The 13,251-nt window shown below is 50.3% G+C and overlaps 2 protein-coding genes across 2 annotated transcripts; both read right to left on the reverse strand.

Moving 5' to 3' along the window:
* Nucleotides 1-1,902: 1,902 nt before the first annotated feature.
* On the reverse strand, nt 1,903-4,173 carry LOC135998592 (gastrokine-2-like). The gene is made up of 6 exons (XM_065651835.1): nt 4,111-4,173; nt 3,700-3,753; nt 3,267-3,407; nt 2,938-3,048; nt 2,312-2,453; nt 1,903-1,997 (listed from the first exon to the last, which is right to left on the reverse strand). Exons 1-6 carry the CDS (start codon nt 4,171-4,173, stop codon nt 1,903-1,905), a joined length of 606 nt encoding a protein of 201 aa, XP_065507907.1.
* A 6,654-nt stretch (nt 4,174-10,827) lies between these two features.
* On the reverse strand, nt 10,828-13,251 carry LOC135998562 (ciliary microtubule associated protein 1A-like). Its single transcript, XM_065651797.1, has 6 exons — nt 13,146-13,251; nt 12,859-13,059; nt 12,459-12,560; nt 12,151-12,272; nt 11,819-11,956; nt 10,828-10,914 (listed from the first exon to the last, which is right to left on the reverse strand). The coding sequence occupies exons 1-6, from the start codon at nt 13,249-13,251 to the stop codon at nt 10,828-10,830; spliced, it is 756 nt and encodes a 251-aa protein (XP_065507869.1).

A 13,251-nucleotide genomic window follows, 5' to 3' on the forward strand; every position in this document is an offset into this window, starting at 1 on the left:
GAAGGAGGAGTCTCAGGACTTCACCTGTCTCAGCCGTGGCAGTCGAAAGGGATGAGGACAGCAACGTCTGCGTCTGCCTCGTCTCTGCGACACAGAGCGTGGCGAGCAGTGAGGGCAGCCAGAGATGTGGCAAGAGAGGTCACCAGTGAGGGCAGCCAGAGATCTGGCAAGAGAGGTCGCCAGTGAGGGCAGCCAGAGATCTGGCAAGAGAGGTTGTGGTGGCAGCGGCCAGGGGACCCTGGGGACAGCCGGGGATCGTCCTGGAAACGCTCTGTGACATCGGGACGTTTTACGATCGTATCGGCTGGTGATGCGGGGCTGGGGACGTCCAGCCTGCAGGGCCAGACCTTCCTGAGATCTGCTCGTCCTGTCTCCATGCATATTTTCAGGGTGCACATGAGACAGATTTTGCACATCAGCAGAGACTGGGGGAGATGGGACCCACAAACACTGTGTTGCAAAAAATGTGACAGCTATAAAAAGTATCCTATCTTCCGCAAATCATTGTTTCCCTCACACCCTCAGATTACCACAGGAATAATCTTGCTCTAATGGCCAAGTCCCAGCCTCAGCACAGGTGTCTGGATTCTCAGTCCCCTGTGACTCCCAAGACGCAAACTCAGTCTTTTCCTTTGCAGTCTGTTCGGTAACAGTGATTACCTCAAAACACGCGTCTCACTTTGAGCAGGGAACCTGCAAACAGCTCTGATGAAGCGCTGTTTGGTTAAATGAATATTTCGATCTCCTGCAGTTGGGTTTCCCTGGTTTAAGGTACAAGTACGTGCACGTGTGGCCAGCAGGAGGGAGCAGAGCTGCACAGAGTGAAAGGCACAACTTTACTGACTGCATTTCACATAATAATTTTGCGGGTCTTTTCTTTCACTCATGTACGTTTGGCTTTAAAACATACATACTACTGCTAAAATGTTTCTTTCCAGTCCCTGCTAAAACAGGAGTTGACTACCGAAATGCCAGTGCCAAGGCAGAGCAGGGCACGATGAGAGCTGAAAGGTTCTGTTAGGATAGTGTCTAATGACTATCAATAAAGTGAAAATCCCTCCTCAGCTTTGATTCTTGCCTCTTCCTGTCATATTTAGCCTCAGCCTGAGTAGGAGAGCTGATAGTGTGTAAGGGGATTCCGAAAACTTGTGTGACAGCAAAAGGAAGGAGATAGGCAGCAACAAGCTCCTGTCTGTCTCCTCTGCAGGGACTGGTGTGTGCTAATGCAGGGAATGCAGCTGCCTTGGCCTGAGATGGGCCGAAGTGAACTCTGTCTCCTCTCCAACTGCTGCACAATAAACCTCTGGGGATGGGTGAGAGGGGAACAGAAACTGTGGGACGTTGCATGGCTGGTGTTCTGAGAGAGAGATTTGTAGTCACAGGGTAACCCAGGGCATCCTGCCATTTTTGTTAGAACAGAGGAAATATAGGAGTCTACTTTAGGAACAGAACAACTCTCTAAATCCTACAACTTAGACTCCTCTTCCCTAAAAAAAGGCAAATCTGTTGCATTGTCCTGCTCTTGTGCACATGAAACAAGATTCTTTCGACATCTTTCCCTGGACAGGGAAAGGAAGGTCTGAACTCTGTAGACCTTCTTTGTGATGGCCACACTGACGCTTGCCCACCTCGGTCGCGCCCTGTGTCAAGATCAGGCTTTTGAAAGAGCCAAAAAGGGGTAAAAAAGATACAATCAAGGGTGCAGTAATGAGAAAGTAGCCAGAGTTAGTCCATGCTAAGGCGCTTTATTGAAAGCTGTGGTCAACAATTGGCCTGTTTCTGCATTAGAATCATCAGGAAGGGAACGCTTGGCAGAGGAGATGTCAGGGAAGAACAGCATCGGGACTGGCTTTGTGCAGCAGTGATCAAGCCTCTGTTTGTGGTCCCAGAAAGGTGAGATTTTCAGACCTTGATGTTGGGACGGCAGTAGTTCAGCTGCACAAGATTCAGGACATTAAGCGCATTGCAGGCTCCTGCGTTGTAGACGGCTGGGAGTTCTTTACAAACAAGAAAAACAAAACCAAATACTGTGAGATAAGGTGTCAAGGTGGTCTGTGCGCTATTTGGAAGCCTTTAATACCTGGCACATCGCACTCATGTTTTAATCAAAATGAGCCTTCTCAAGTGCCAAAGAAATGACTAAAGAAAAGCTAACAGCGAGGGGGTGGAAATGCTGCTGTGTCCGAATGCAACAGCCTGCACCTGATCTGTAGAGCATCTTTGTCATACAGGGTTTGCAGACAATCAGCCTGCAGTAAGGCTCCGGTTTATACGGGATAGTTACAGAGAGAATTCATTTGCTTGTACTCACCAGCAACTGGAGAAGCCACTACGGATGTGACCGCTCCGCACACGTTGAAGATGTCAGGTCCATAAACCTCGAGTGCAGGGACAACTGTCTGGCCGAGGACATATGTGATCTGCTGTAGGGGTTGTATTTGACCCTTCAGACCCTGAACATCAAAGAACAGAATGCAGCACGATCAGTGCCTTGGTCCATTGAATGCTGTGCATGTTCCTGTGTCTGGATGATGACTCGGTGTTTGGAGTTTTCCTCAGCAGTGTATTTAGTGCGGGCTTTTCACTCCCTGGGTGACTCTGGGGCCCTTGGCAAGCGCTGAATTCAGCTCCTGCAGCAGGTGTTTCTGAGGGAGTCCGGGTGCAGGGAGGCTAAAGAGAGCAACCTGCAAACCTAAACCTGCTCAGAGAAAACCGTCCCGTAGCCAATTCCCAAGCCACGTTACTGTTCAGAACAACAATCCTGCCGCTTGGAAGACCTCATCCTCTCAAGAAAGAAAAAGTACAGGGAAGAAATAGCTCGATGAACCCCAGGGTAAAGATGTAGGCAGCCAGGATGACTGGGATTGACATTGAATTTATCTACAACACTGCAAACTCGTGAAAACCCTCCGCTACAAGCATCCCTTTTGATCTCACCTGGAAGCCCTGAAGCACTGAGGGAAGTACATCAAAGCTGGGTATCAGGTTGGCGTTCAATGTGGAAATGTAGCAAATTCTCTCGGACAACAGTTGAGTTGCAATATAGCCCTGGAAAATAAAGTTATTGACAACTAGGAATTCAGTTTTTCAATAACTAAGATTGGAATTAAAATTGCATTCAGAAAGTAAAAAATGTGGAGAGTTTTTACCATCAAACTTATACTCAAAATATTAAGACTAAAGAAGCAAGTCCTGTATTTTAGTCGGCTTTAGCACAACTAGTCTCCCTGTACATTTTCCGAACAAGCTTGCTCCTTGCCGCTCACCGTGTTGAAGTTCCAAATGGTTTTCCATGTCCCAATTTGGCTGTTTTGCTCAATAATGGCCACGCGCGTTTCCCTGTTGATGCTCAGGAGTTGGACGCCGCCATTAACCTGGATTTCCCTGGTGACTAGCTGGTTCTGAAACTAGAACACAAAATTAAACAACACTTTAGACTCGCAAATTAGTCCGTTCTCTCCCCAAAGCTTTAGAAAATCGCTGCTATAAGAGCAGAAATGTGGGTTCACCGTAAGCGCCTATAATGGCCAGAGTATTGCCAAAATGACAAATGGTCATCTGGAGGTTTTAGAGGTCTATGCATGACAGCAGTTTCAGATTTCTCTGTGCCCAAGGCATGGGACAGAAGCAAGGAAAGCTCCAGCAGCAGGGCCCAGAGAAACAGCAGCAACGTGTGTGTGAGCTGGTCCCTGTACTCACGAATTCAGCAAGGGCTGGAGTCAGCAAGAGTCCGAGCAGGACGGTGGTCACAATCTGAAAGGAAAAGCAAAACCAAGAGTGTAACTGCAGCTCTGGCTGACAAAGCCGGTCAGGAGAATCCGAGGGCCTTTTTCCTTTTTCCTCGCTCCAGCTGTGCAAAAGCGTGGACAAAAATGGACATGGATTAGGCTTCCTGTAGATCGAATAATGTGTAGTTAAACCTTTAACAAAAGCCTTACCTCCTCGTCTGATTAGCTTAATGGGGTGTGAGTTGCTCTCCCTAGAGGAGAAAACTCTCCCCAGAGAATTCTTTTTTGGTAGAGACACTGTGCTAAAGACACTTCAGAGAGAGAAAGGCAACGGTTTTGAATCAAAGTTGTAGTTTATAAGGAAGAAAAGCCGCATACTCACAGTGAGTTTCATCTTGACTGCAGAGCTGATGCTGGTGCAGGTCGAAGGAGCAACGGGAACCATCCACCTTATATATGTTTTCAGCATCAGGTGTGGAACAGTTAAGTGTTGAAATAATTTTGTCATTTGTATCTCTGTCTGCATGTCACTGAAACTTGTTTCCTGCTGTAAGTACTTCATCAATATGGGGATTGTACTTCTGCAGATTTTTGGCCAGCCAGAGTCTGGTCGTTATCAGATAAGAATCCATTTGCAGTGGATTTTTTTAATAGTAACTTTCCGGTCTTTACTAATTACTTTTGGAAATTCACATCAAACTTTAGAGCAGACATAGACTATGGGGTTTTTTTTTAAAAAAAGCCTTATAGTATATAAAGCAAATAAAAGCCATTGTACCTTCCAAAATGTGCTCGAAGGTACCATGTAACCATAGAGTGCACCCAAGTACAGGGGCCAAATACAACATTGCCACTGGAAATTGTGTTATAATAAAAAGGCTATTCAATCCTGTGGGTGTCTATTACTTCAGGTGGCAAGAATAATTTTTTTCACCTTGCCTCAGCTTATTTTCTGTGACGTAAATTCTTCTTGAAAGCCGTGCTTGTTCAGTTAGGGAGGTTCATGGGTATTTGGGCTTTTGTGTCACGTTGCTCAGTTTTCTTTTGTGTGCCAACTAACTCAGTGGCAGAGGATCACTGTAAAGATTGCAGAATTACTTGTGAGCAGCACTTCTTTTAAAAAAAGGAGGGTTTTCCTGTCCAAACTCACTTTTGCGCAGTCCCGCAAGCGGGCGCAGGGCAGGGGCAGAGGCGGCGGCGGGAGACGCTGAGGGGCCGCCGGGCCCTGAGGGGAGAAAAACGGGCGGGAAAAACGGCGGGAAGAGGCGGCTGAGGCGGCGGCGAGGGCCCCACACCTTTATGGAGTTCCAGCTGGATTAGTTTACAGCAGCTGAAGTATTTTTTTCGCAAAAGACTCTTGTTAGAACTTATGTTGGTGTCTCGAATGAGAATATCTCTTTTTCTGTTTAAAAAAAAAAAAAAAATCCCTCAGAGTTGAGGTTGTCTCATCATCCTGAATGTGAGAAAAGCAGAGCTGAGGAGAAAGTCCTGTGACTTTGGAATGCTAATGCGTGGCCTTTGGAATGGAAATGACAATTTGAATTAAACGAGGGAAGGTGAAGAGCTGTATTTTCCATGCAGCGGAGTTACTGAAGTGATGGTTGTAGATCATGGGAATTGTGTTTAGTGATAAAGCTCAGGTCTCCTCCTTGTTGAGCAGAATCTTTTTTGTAAGGTGAGCAGCTCCCATTTTCTGCGCTGTTAAGAGTATCTATATATCTATGTCCAGACATGGAGAGTTTGAGAGTCCCGGTATTGGCGTCTCTTCAGGTTCAGCAGAGCCTTTGCTGTCATGTCTCTGCTCAGCAACCTCTTTTTGAGTCCCCTTCTCTTCCTCATCAGTCTGAACTTGAATCTGTTTAAATCTGAATATTTACGATCATTGTGAAATGTAATGACAGTCCCATCAGAGCAAGAAACCTGCCAGAATGTGATATGACGATTAAATTCCCGTGGTCTGGAAGAAGCAAACACTTTGCTTCGTTGGTTAGTGCTGTTGGCTGGAATATGGGATTTCCTTCTGACAGACAATTCAATGCTCAGAAACTCATTTTGATCCTTATTCTGAATGTATTACATTTAGTCACCAACTATGCAGATACAAAAAGTTCCACTTTCCTGTGGGACCAATATTACAGCATTCTGGCACACGACGTTTGACATTTGTCAAAACAAAATAATAAAATACAGTAGTAAATAGCATCAAATTAATACGTCAAGTCTCCAGGAAGTTACTTTGAAGTAACTGTAACAAAGCCTCGTTGTTTCAGTGAGACAGAATAGCGTTGAAAAACTAAGAACAACAGCAGACTACCAGGAAACTACTTCATTTTGGTGAAACTTTTTATTTCAATGAAAACGTTTCAGTTAGTGAATAAAGCTGAAGAAAGCACTGAAGTTGCTCCCTCCAGGCCTCCAGAAATTAGCATGGCCCATGATATAAACATAATTTGGGCTTCCTTCGTGAGTTTAGTTTGAGCTTTTCGCACACATACATATTTATTGATCTGGAATCGAAGAAAGGCAATTTCTCAAGTCTCTTGCTCCATACATTGCAATTACTGACAGAAAGCGATTGCAGCTCATAGAAAGAAAGGGCGGCACGTGGTTCAGCAACACGTGCTTCAGCAGCACGTGCTTCAGCTTCCTGTCTTCTGTAAAGCTTTAATTGTTACTGTAGGAGACGTGGTTAATTTAAGTTTTTGCTGGAATAAAGCAGCCGGGAGATGTAGTAAGCATCACAATGTGGTATATGATGGTAAAAATGGGAATTGATGGACATGAAGTCCAAGTCATTTTGTGAGAAGCCCCCAATGTTCCCTCTCTCTGCAGCTCTCCCTCCTGGCCCAGCTCCGCAGGCTGGTCCCACCAGGAAAGCCGTGTCCCCCCAGCCCGGCAGAGGGTCCCCTGCCCAGCTCCCTGCCTGCTGGCAGCACGGGGCATCCACCTCCCTGCGTGCCGCGACGTGAAGTTCGGCGCAGAACGGGTGAGTTCCCAGGCAATTGTGCTGCTGAACTGTGTTTATTGCAGTGCCGCGGTCCCAGCTGCCTAGGCCTTGGCCTGGGGGCGCCTGCGGAGAGAAGAGGGTGCTGAGGCCCCGCCGTGGCCGCAGTGCCAGGCGGGTGCGAGGCTGCGGGGCAGCGCTGGGCACCCTGTGGGGTGTGGGCACCCAGCTGCACGGGAGAGCTGCGGTGGGAGCTGCAGGGACACCCTGGTCGAGGTGAACATCTGGGCTTTACGGCAGCACCCAACAGGGTGATTTCTGCTGGTAGGGACACGTCACTATTGCGCTTCTCACTTTCCATGGCAATGTCATCCCTCGTTTTTCTTCCTGACCTTGCTCTGCCTACACCTGTCGCTGGGTATGCTCTTGTCGAGGCAGAGCCACTTTAAACTAACACTTGGAACAGGAAGAGCAGGTTTCAGAGAAGAGCACCGAGGAGCCGAGAGGCCAGTTAAACCATCCTTCAGCAGGAACATCAGTGGAGCTTGGCCAGTGAGTAACTGGGCACTTCGGAACACCCTGCCTCTAAATGCTTCATGGCTCATGGCCGCCATCTGATACCGGAGTTTGGCAACACCCCCCACTCAACAACTCACTTTATCTCCTCCTCCAGCACAGCCAGCATGCACAAATCAGCCCCAGCCCAAACAGGATGGAGCACAAGATCGCCGCGACGGTTTCTATGCAGTACTTCTTGTAGGTCGCAGGATTCATAGTATTTTTCCTATTCTGAATGCTCCGATCTGGAGGAACAATTCTGTACCTTAGTGTTTCTTGCAGACTACGGGTGATCTCACACGAGGTCTGACAGCTGTTTGACCAACTGTCCCTTGGAGAGAGACAGCCAAAAACCGCCCCTGTGTCAGGGAATGCCACCCCCAGCTCTACCTCCCAGGGGGACCCACACCCCAGGAGGACAGAGTCCAGCCCATGGGGAGACACCTGAACCTCGCTCCCCCCTTTGCCTTTGCTCCAGCACGGGCACTGCTTGCACGCCTCCCGCCTTCAGGACTTGTCTCCCACTTCTGGCCCCTGCAAGGCTGCTCCGTACCTGGAATCTTGTCAAGAAGGTCTTTGATCCCCGCCTGGCGGGCTTCCCCAGGGTCGGACAGCTCTGCCAAGAATCAGAGAAAGGTAAAGCCTCAGCAGAGGATGCAGGAGAACGGGGCACGTTCCCCCTAAGCCATGCGCAATTTCTCAGCTCATCCCTTTGGACCTCAGGGCACAGGAGGGATCCCCTCCCTTGTGCCTGGGGGGGCACTCGAGGCAAGAGTTTGGCTGCTGAAGAGCCTGCAGACACAGGGATTTTGGTTTATGACACTGGATGACCAAAGAACAGCAATTACCTGGCATGCCTCGTGATTTCATTGCCCACGTCCCTTCATCATAGATCGGCACTACCTGACCGCCTCCCTTCTGAAATGCCATGGTCTCCACACTCTCATGGCCCAGATCTTTAGGAAGAACTGGAGTCAGCTTAATTAGAAGTAACCTCGTCAAGAACCAATATCTCCAGGAGGCAACATTTCTCAAAATACATTGATAACACTCAGAAACAAAGCCAGAGCATTTGAGGGTGCCGGTTCAGTCGGGGAAAGCGCCCTTCTGAGAAGCACATGTATCTAAACCTCCACTTCCCAAGTCTTCTGCTATAGAGTGATACATACCCACCATGCTCTACTTCGTCCAGTTGCTTGTGGACTTGGTTGAGGACTGATGGATGCTGGGAAGCTTTTCGTCTTTCTGCCTTAGGCTTTGCTCTTTGATGACCTTAATGGAAAGTATAAAGTTAAATTCTGAGAATTATAATACTGAAAATGAGTGCTTAGGCTGTGAAGTCAGCCAAGGCTGAGCACTCACCCTTGCGATGCCAGGTGAGCTGCGGCGCGGGACCCACCCGAGGAGCTGGAAAAGCCCTCCCTGTGCTCACACCTGTAACTCAACAGCCACGAGAAGTTTCCATCATACACTGTGATACCGTCTTTCACTGAATAGCTTTGAGCTGGCAGCTCCCAAAGGAAGCGAAAAGCTGTGACGTACCCATGAGACTGCCCCATGTGTCAGCCCTGGAAGCCAGCTGGTATCCTGGATATCCATTGCGTCATTGCGTGTTGCCATGTCTGCAGACAGACACAACAGAGAAGCTCCCAGGAAATATTTCAATGGACGTCTTCAGAATATAAAACCCTAAATGCTGACTCATTCAAGCAACAGACCTGAGGGGTTGCCACGATGTTTCTGGACAAGAGCCGACTGAGGATTCGCATGGCCATCGACTACAGGTAAGTCTGTAATGAAGCACATTCCGTTAGATCTCGTCAACTGCTTCTTTCTCAGTGACCTGCAGTGACTGGAGGGGGGATCAGGTAATGACGTGGGACCCAGACGTGGGTGGAGGTTTCCAAAGCTGCAGAGGGGCCGGGGCGACCTGTTTGGTAGCACCTGGCAGCTCTCAAAATACCATTTCCAGGCTGCATGCAACACCCCTCAAGGGCTGGATGGACAAACACATGGATCATTGGGAATTTCTTACTGGGACATCTCCGGGCTGGGTGCCCCCTCCCCCCGCCTGCCCGCCTACCGGCTGCCCATTCTCCGCATGGCGCAGCCCCGACCCCCTGGGCTTGCAGGGCCACGAGGAGGAGGATAAAGAGGAGGGAGGGGGTTATGGGCCCCCACGCCTGCATCGTGGCACTGCCACTAGCTCTGCCACAAATACTGCTGCTGCTGCTCTGGCCACTGCCACCGCTGCTGCAAATGCTGCTGCTGCTTTTAGCCACTGCCGCCGCTGCTGCAAATGCTGGCGCTTCCGCTGCTGCTGCTGCAAATGCTGGCGCTTCCGCTGCTGCTGCTGCAAATGCTGCTGCCGCCACTGGTGCCGCTGCCAGCACTGCCGGAGCGGTGTCTGTGCACAGCACTACACACCAGGGTGTTACACAGCCTGGCTCTTTGACCTCACAGCCCAAGGCGCAGCTCAGGATACCATGGGCCCTCTGAGCTGCGAGCTCACATTGCTGACTCACGTCCAAATTTTCATCCCCCAGGGCTATTCTCTGGTCTAAGAAATTCTCCTCCATGCCCTGCAGGATGCTCCTGGATTCCTGCAGCTCGCTGTGCAGATGTTGGGGTGGTTCAAGTTTTGCTTTCTTCACGCCTGGTTTCAGCATCATACAGATTTATAGATGCCATATTTCAAATGGTGTAAAATTTGTAGGTATTGATGCTCCTTAGTTCATGTTCAAGCTATAGAGTGGAACGTCCCATTGTACACAAACGTCTTCATTGCTCTGGCATCCTTAGAAATGCTCTTTGCTTGTGTTGGTAGGTGGGGACTTAAGTCAGACAATGCCGGCTCCAATGACCCAAAGGCCTTAGCAAGCAGGGCAGCATAATGTGGAACAGATCAGTGTCATGGTATAGATCCACTTCATCCCTGCTTCTCAGAAAGGAATTACATAAATATTTTCTATTAAGCTCAGGAGTTCAAAACTGAAACGTGAGAGGCCAAGGCGTGAGAACCTCAGGCGAGGTGTCTGTACCCCAGGGGTGCCTAAGGCAGCGGATGTTCTCTAATGTCTCGAGTTTGCACCCGGACACTGGCAGAGGACACGAACTGGGTCTGTCTCAGGCTCCTGCTGCCTGTGCTGCCAGGTTGTGCCCCTGTTTCCAGGTCGTGTGTTTCCACGTCGTGCATGTGTTTCTTGCTGCCTGTGTTTCCAGGTCCTGTGTGTGTTGCCAGGTCGCCTGGGCTTTTCCAGGTTGTGCCTGTGCACGGTTTGCACAGGTTTGTCAGCACTAGACATTTGCGTGTGGCTGGAACAAAGGCTTCGAAGGGCAAATCACCACTTTTGCCTGCAGGCACTTGTCTGCATCTCCTGGTTTAGGGCAATAAGGAGAAAATGTGCAGTTAGACCTGTCTGCATCGCTGCTTCTTAGGATTTCAGTGCTCTCCAGTCTGACCCTTGTAGGGTTTTTGCTGAGGCATAAAGGTTAAACAGAGCAAGCAGCTCTTCCTCGCCCACAGAAGCCTCCTCCTCATGTCTCAAGGTAAAGAAAAAACATCTCTGAGGAACACATTGTTTTATTCAACACATCTCAAACATCGAGGATCAGGGGAGTGGTGTACACGGAATGGCGCAGTCCAAACGTGGCTGCAGGTGCCTGGGGCTTGATCAGCTCCACCTGGAAGGGGTAAAGGAGAAAAAGGTGACCATGGGTACTTGTCATTGCTTGTCTGGGTGCCCGTTGCCCTGCCCGTCCCCCTGAGCCCAGTGCCGTTTCTGGACAGCCGCTCTGCATCTCTCTCTGTCTCCTTTTGGTCAGGGCTGGCTGTGGGTGCAGCGGAGTTCAGCGTCCTGACCCAGCAGACTTGTCCCCAGCGACGGCCGTTTGCCAGAACAAGGGTGCCGATGTGCACTGGCCGCTCCTCATCGCACACCGCTGTATGTGTGCCTTGCAGCCTCCAGCTCACTGCACCTATTGCTGTGGCACGCTTGTTGGAAACCTCAAGTATTTAGCAGAGCACTCGAGATGTCCTGGGGCTGTTATTTGTTGTCATTTCCTTCTCATTTGGGGGACGTATGTGAACAAAAGAGAAAAACAGTTTAGCAGGAGGTAGAAGACATCCATTGAGTTTGTGTTTGCAGACAGTAAAAGAAAAATCTAGTTTTCAGCAGCAAACAGACTGAAAAGCTCATCACGGCTGGTGTGAAAAGCTGAGGTGAGCTGAGCTGGGGCTGAGTCCAGAGGACGTCGAGCTCCAGCCAGACTTTGCTGGATTCACCTCCCCTCCAAATTCGTCTTCCCAGCATTAGGAAGGCAGGGACCTGTGTCTGCTTGTCCCTTCTGAGGAGTGACCTCCTGAAGTGCTCGCAGTGCACGAGCCCATAACATTTACTGGCTGAGACAGCGGAAGGGAAAAGCAGTGTTCCTTGCCTTCCCTCTGCTGGGCTGGGGACAAGGGAAGGGACAGGAGGGCTGTCCTGCAACTTGTCACTGCAGCAGCACACTGTGCAGCTCAAGGCAGCCCCAGCGGAAGGGGAGATGCTTGGCAAAGCCGCGCAGGAGCAGAAGGCGGCCGCCTTACCCTTCCCGTGCGGTAGTCCGCCGGCCCTGGTTTGACCATCTTGTCTCGGAGCTGAGTTTGGCTTCCCATGGAGTACCCGGGAGCTCTGGTTTTGAAAACGTCCAGGTCGATCTTTGGGAGCGCCGCTGGACCTGGGGTCTGTAAGAGAGTCAGGGGAGCCACTGGGTGAAAATGGCCGGTGTTTGTTCCTCCCTGTTCCCTGCACGGGATGCACCAGTTCAGCGAGCTGGGCAAAGGATTTGGGGACCCCACAGCCCTTGTCTTGCAAGTTGGTGGAGGCATGGGCAGCAATTTTTCTCTGTGTGTCTGCGGCCCCTGGATGTGACTCTCACCTTGGAGAGATCAGCATCGTAGCGATCCCGCTGACTCCTGCTCTTCATGGAGTAGCACGGGCTGGCAGACGTGTGCGCCGTGTTGGGGCCCAGCACCCTGGGCAAGGTGTAGGTGCCAGGACCTGCAAGAGGAACGGGAAGGGAAGAAACCTCTGGCGCAGAGACAGGCACCCTGCAAAGCCTGCTCAGCGCGGCAGGAGGGATGTCTGTCCCCTTTCCCAGCTCACTCTGGTTGCAAAGCTGAGCAGCAGATTGTCACTAGAGGCCACCCCAGCTGCAAGGGTTTCCATCTCCCTGCAGTCACTTACCTGGGCTGAGGTTGGTTTTCACGCCCCTGTTCCGGAAGCCCATGGACGGCTCAGGCGGGCACTTAAAGACATGCCGGTTGGACTTCTCCGGGCTGTAATCGCCTACGGTAGAGGACAACAGCAAAAAAGCGATGAAGTTCTGGCATTTTTCTCAAGCCAAGGAGGCAATTTCACCAAGAGCTGCCCTCCCTAACAGCTGCATGAGTGCCAACTGCCAGAAAATATCAATAGCTCATTGAAAGGGTGAGCTGAGCCTTTGGTACCCATCTATCTTTTGTAACCATCTGTCTTTTCTTCCCATCTGTCTTTTGTACCCATCTGTCTTTTATGCCATTCTAGCAGGGAAACGTGAAAATGTCCTTGTCTTGTCTGAACAAACAGCTGGAGGAATGTTACTCACTTGGTCCAGGTGTGATGTCTGTCTTTATACTGGGACGTCCAGTGATGGCGTAGGCTGGAGCCACATACTTCCCAGTCCTGGTCATGGAGGGCTCCACGTAATAGCGAGGGCCTGGGGAGCAGCCGCCTTCCGCAGGAGCTTTTGCCCCTCTGCATGTGTACGCAGGGGCTTTGACTTTGGTGGGATTGTGGTTGATGTAACCTAGGGAGAAAAGGGAAGTGGGTTTGTAGCTGATTTTAGCACAGGTGTGCTGAACGTGCCACACACCACTCTGATCCTTGTGTTACCCGTTGTCCCCTGGACCGAGTATTTGGGTCCAGGGCTGGTGAACTGGGCCGTGATGAGGCCCCGTGGGCGGTGAGGTCTCCAAGTCCCCACGAAAGCTCCGTCCAT

The sequence above is a fragment of the Caloenas nicobarica genome, chromosome 25 (assembly GCF_036013445.1).
Source record: "Caloenas nicobarica isolate bCalNic1 chromosome 25, bCalNic1.hap1, whole genome shotgun sequence".
Lineage (NCBI taxonomy): Eukaryota > Metazoa > Chordata > Aves > Columbiformes > Columbidae > Caloenas > Caloenas nicobarica.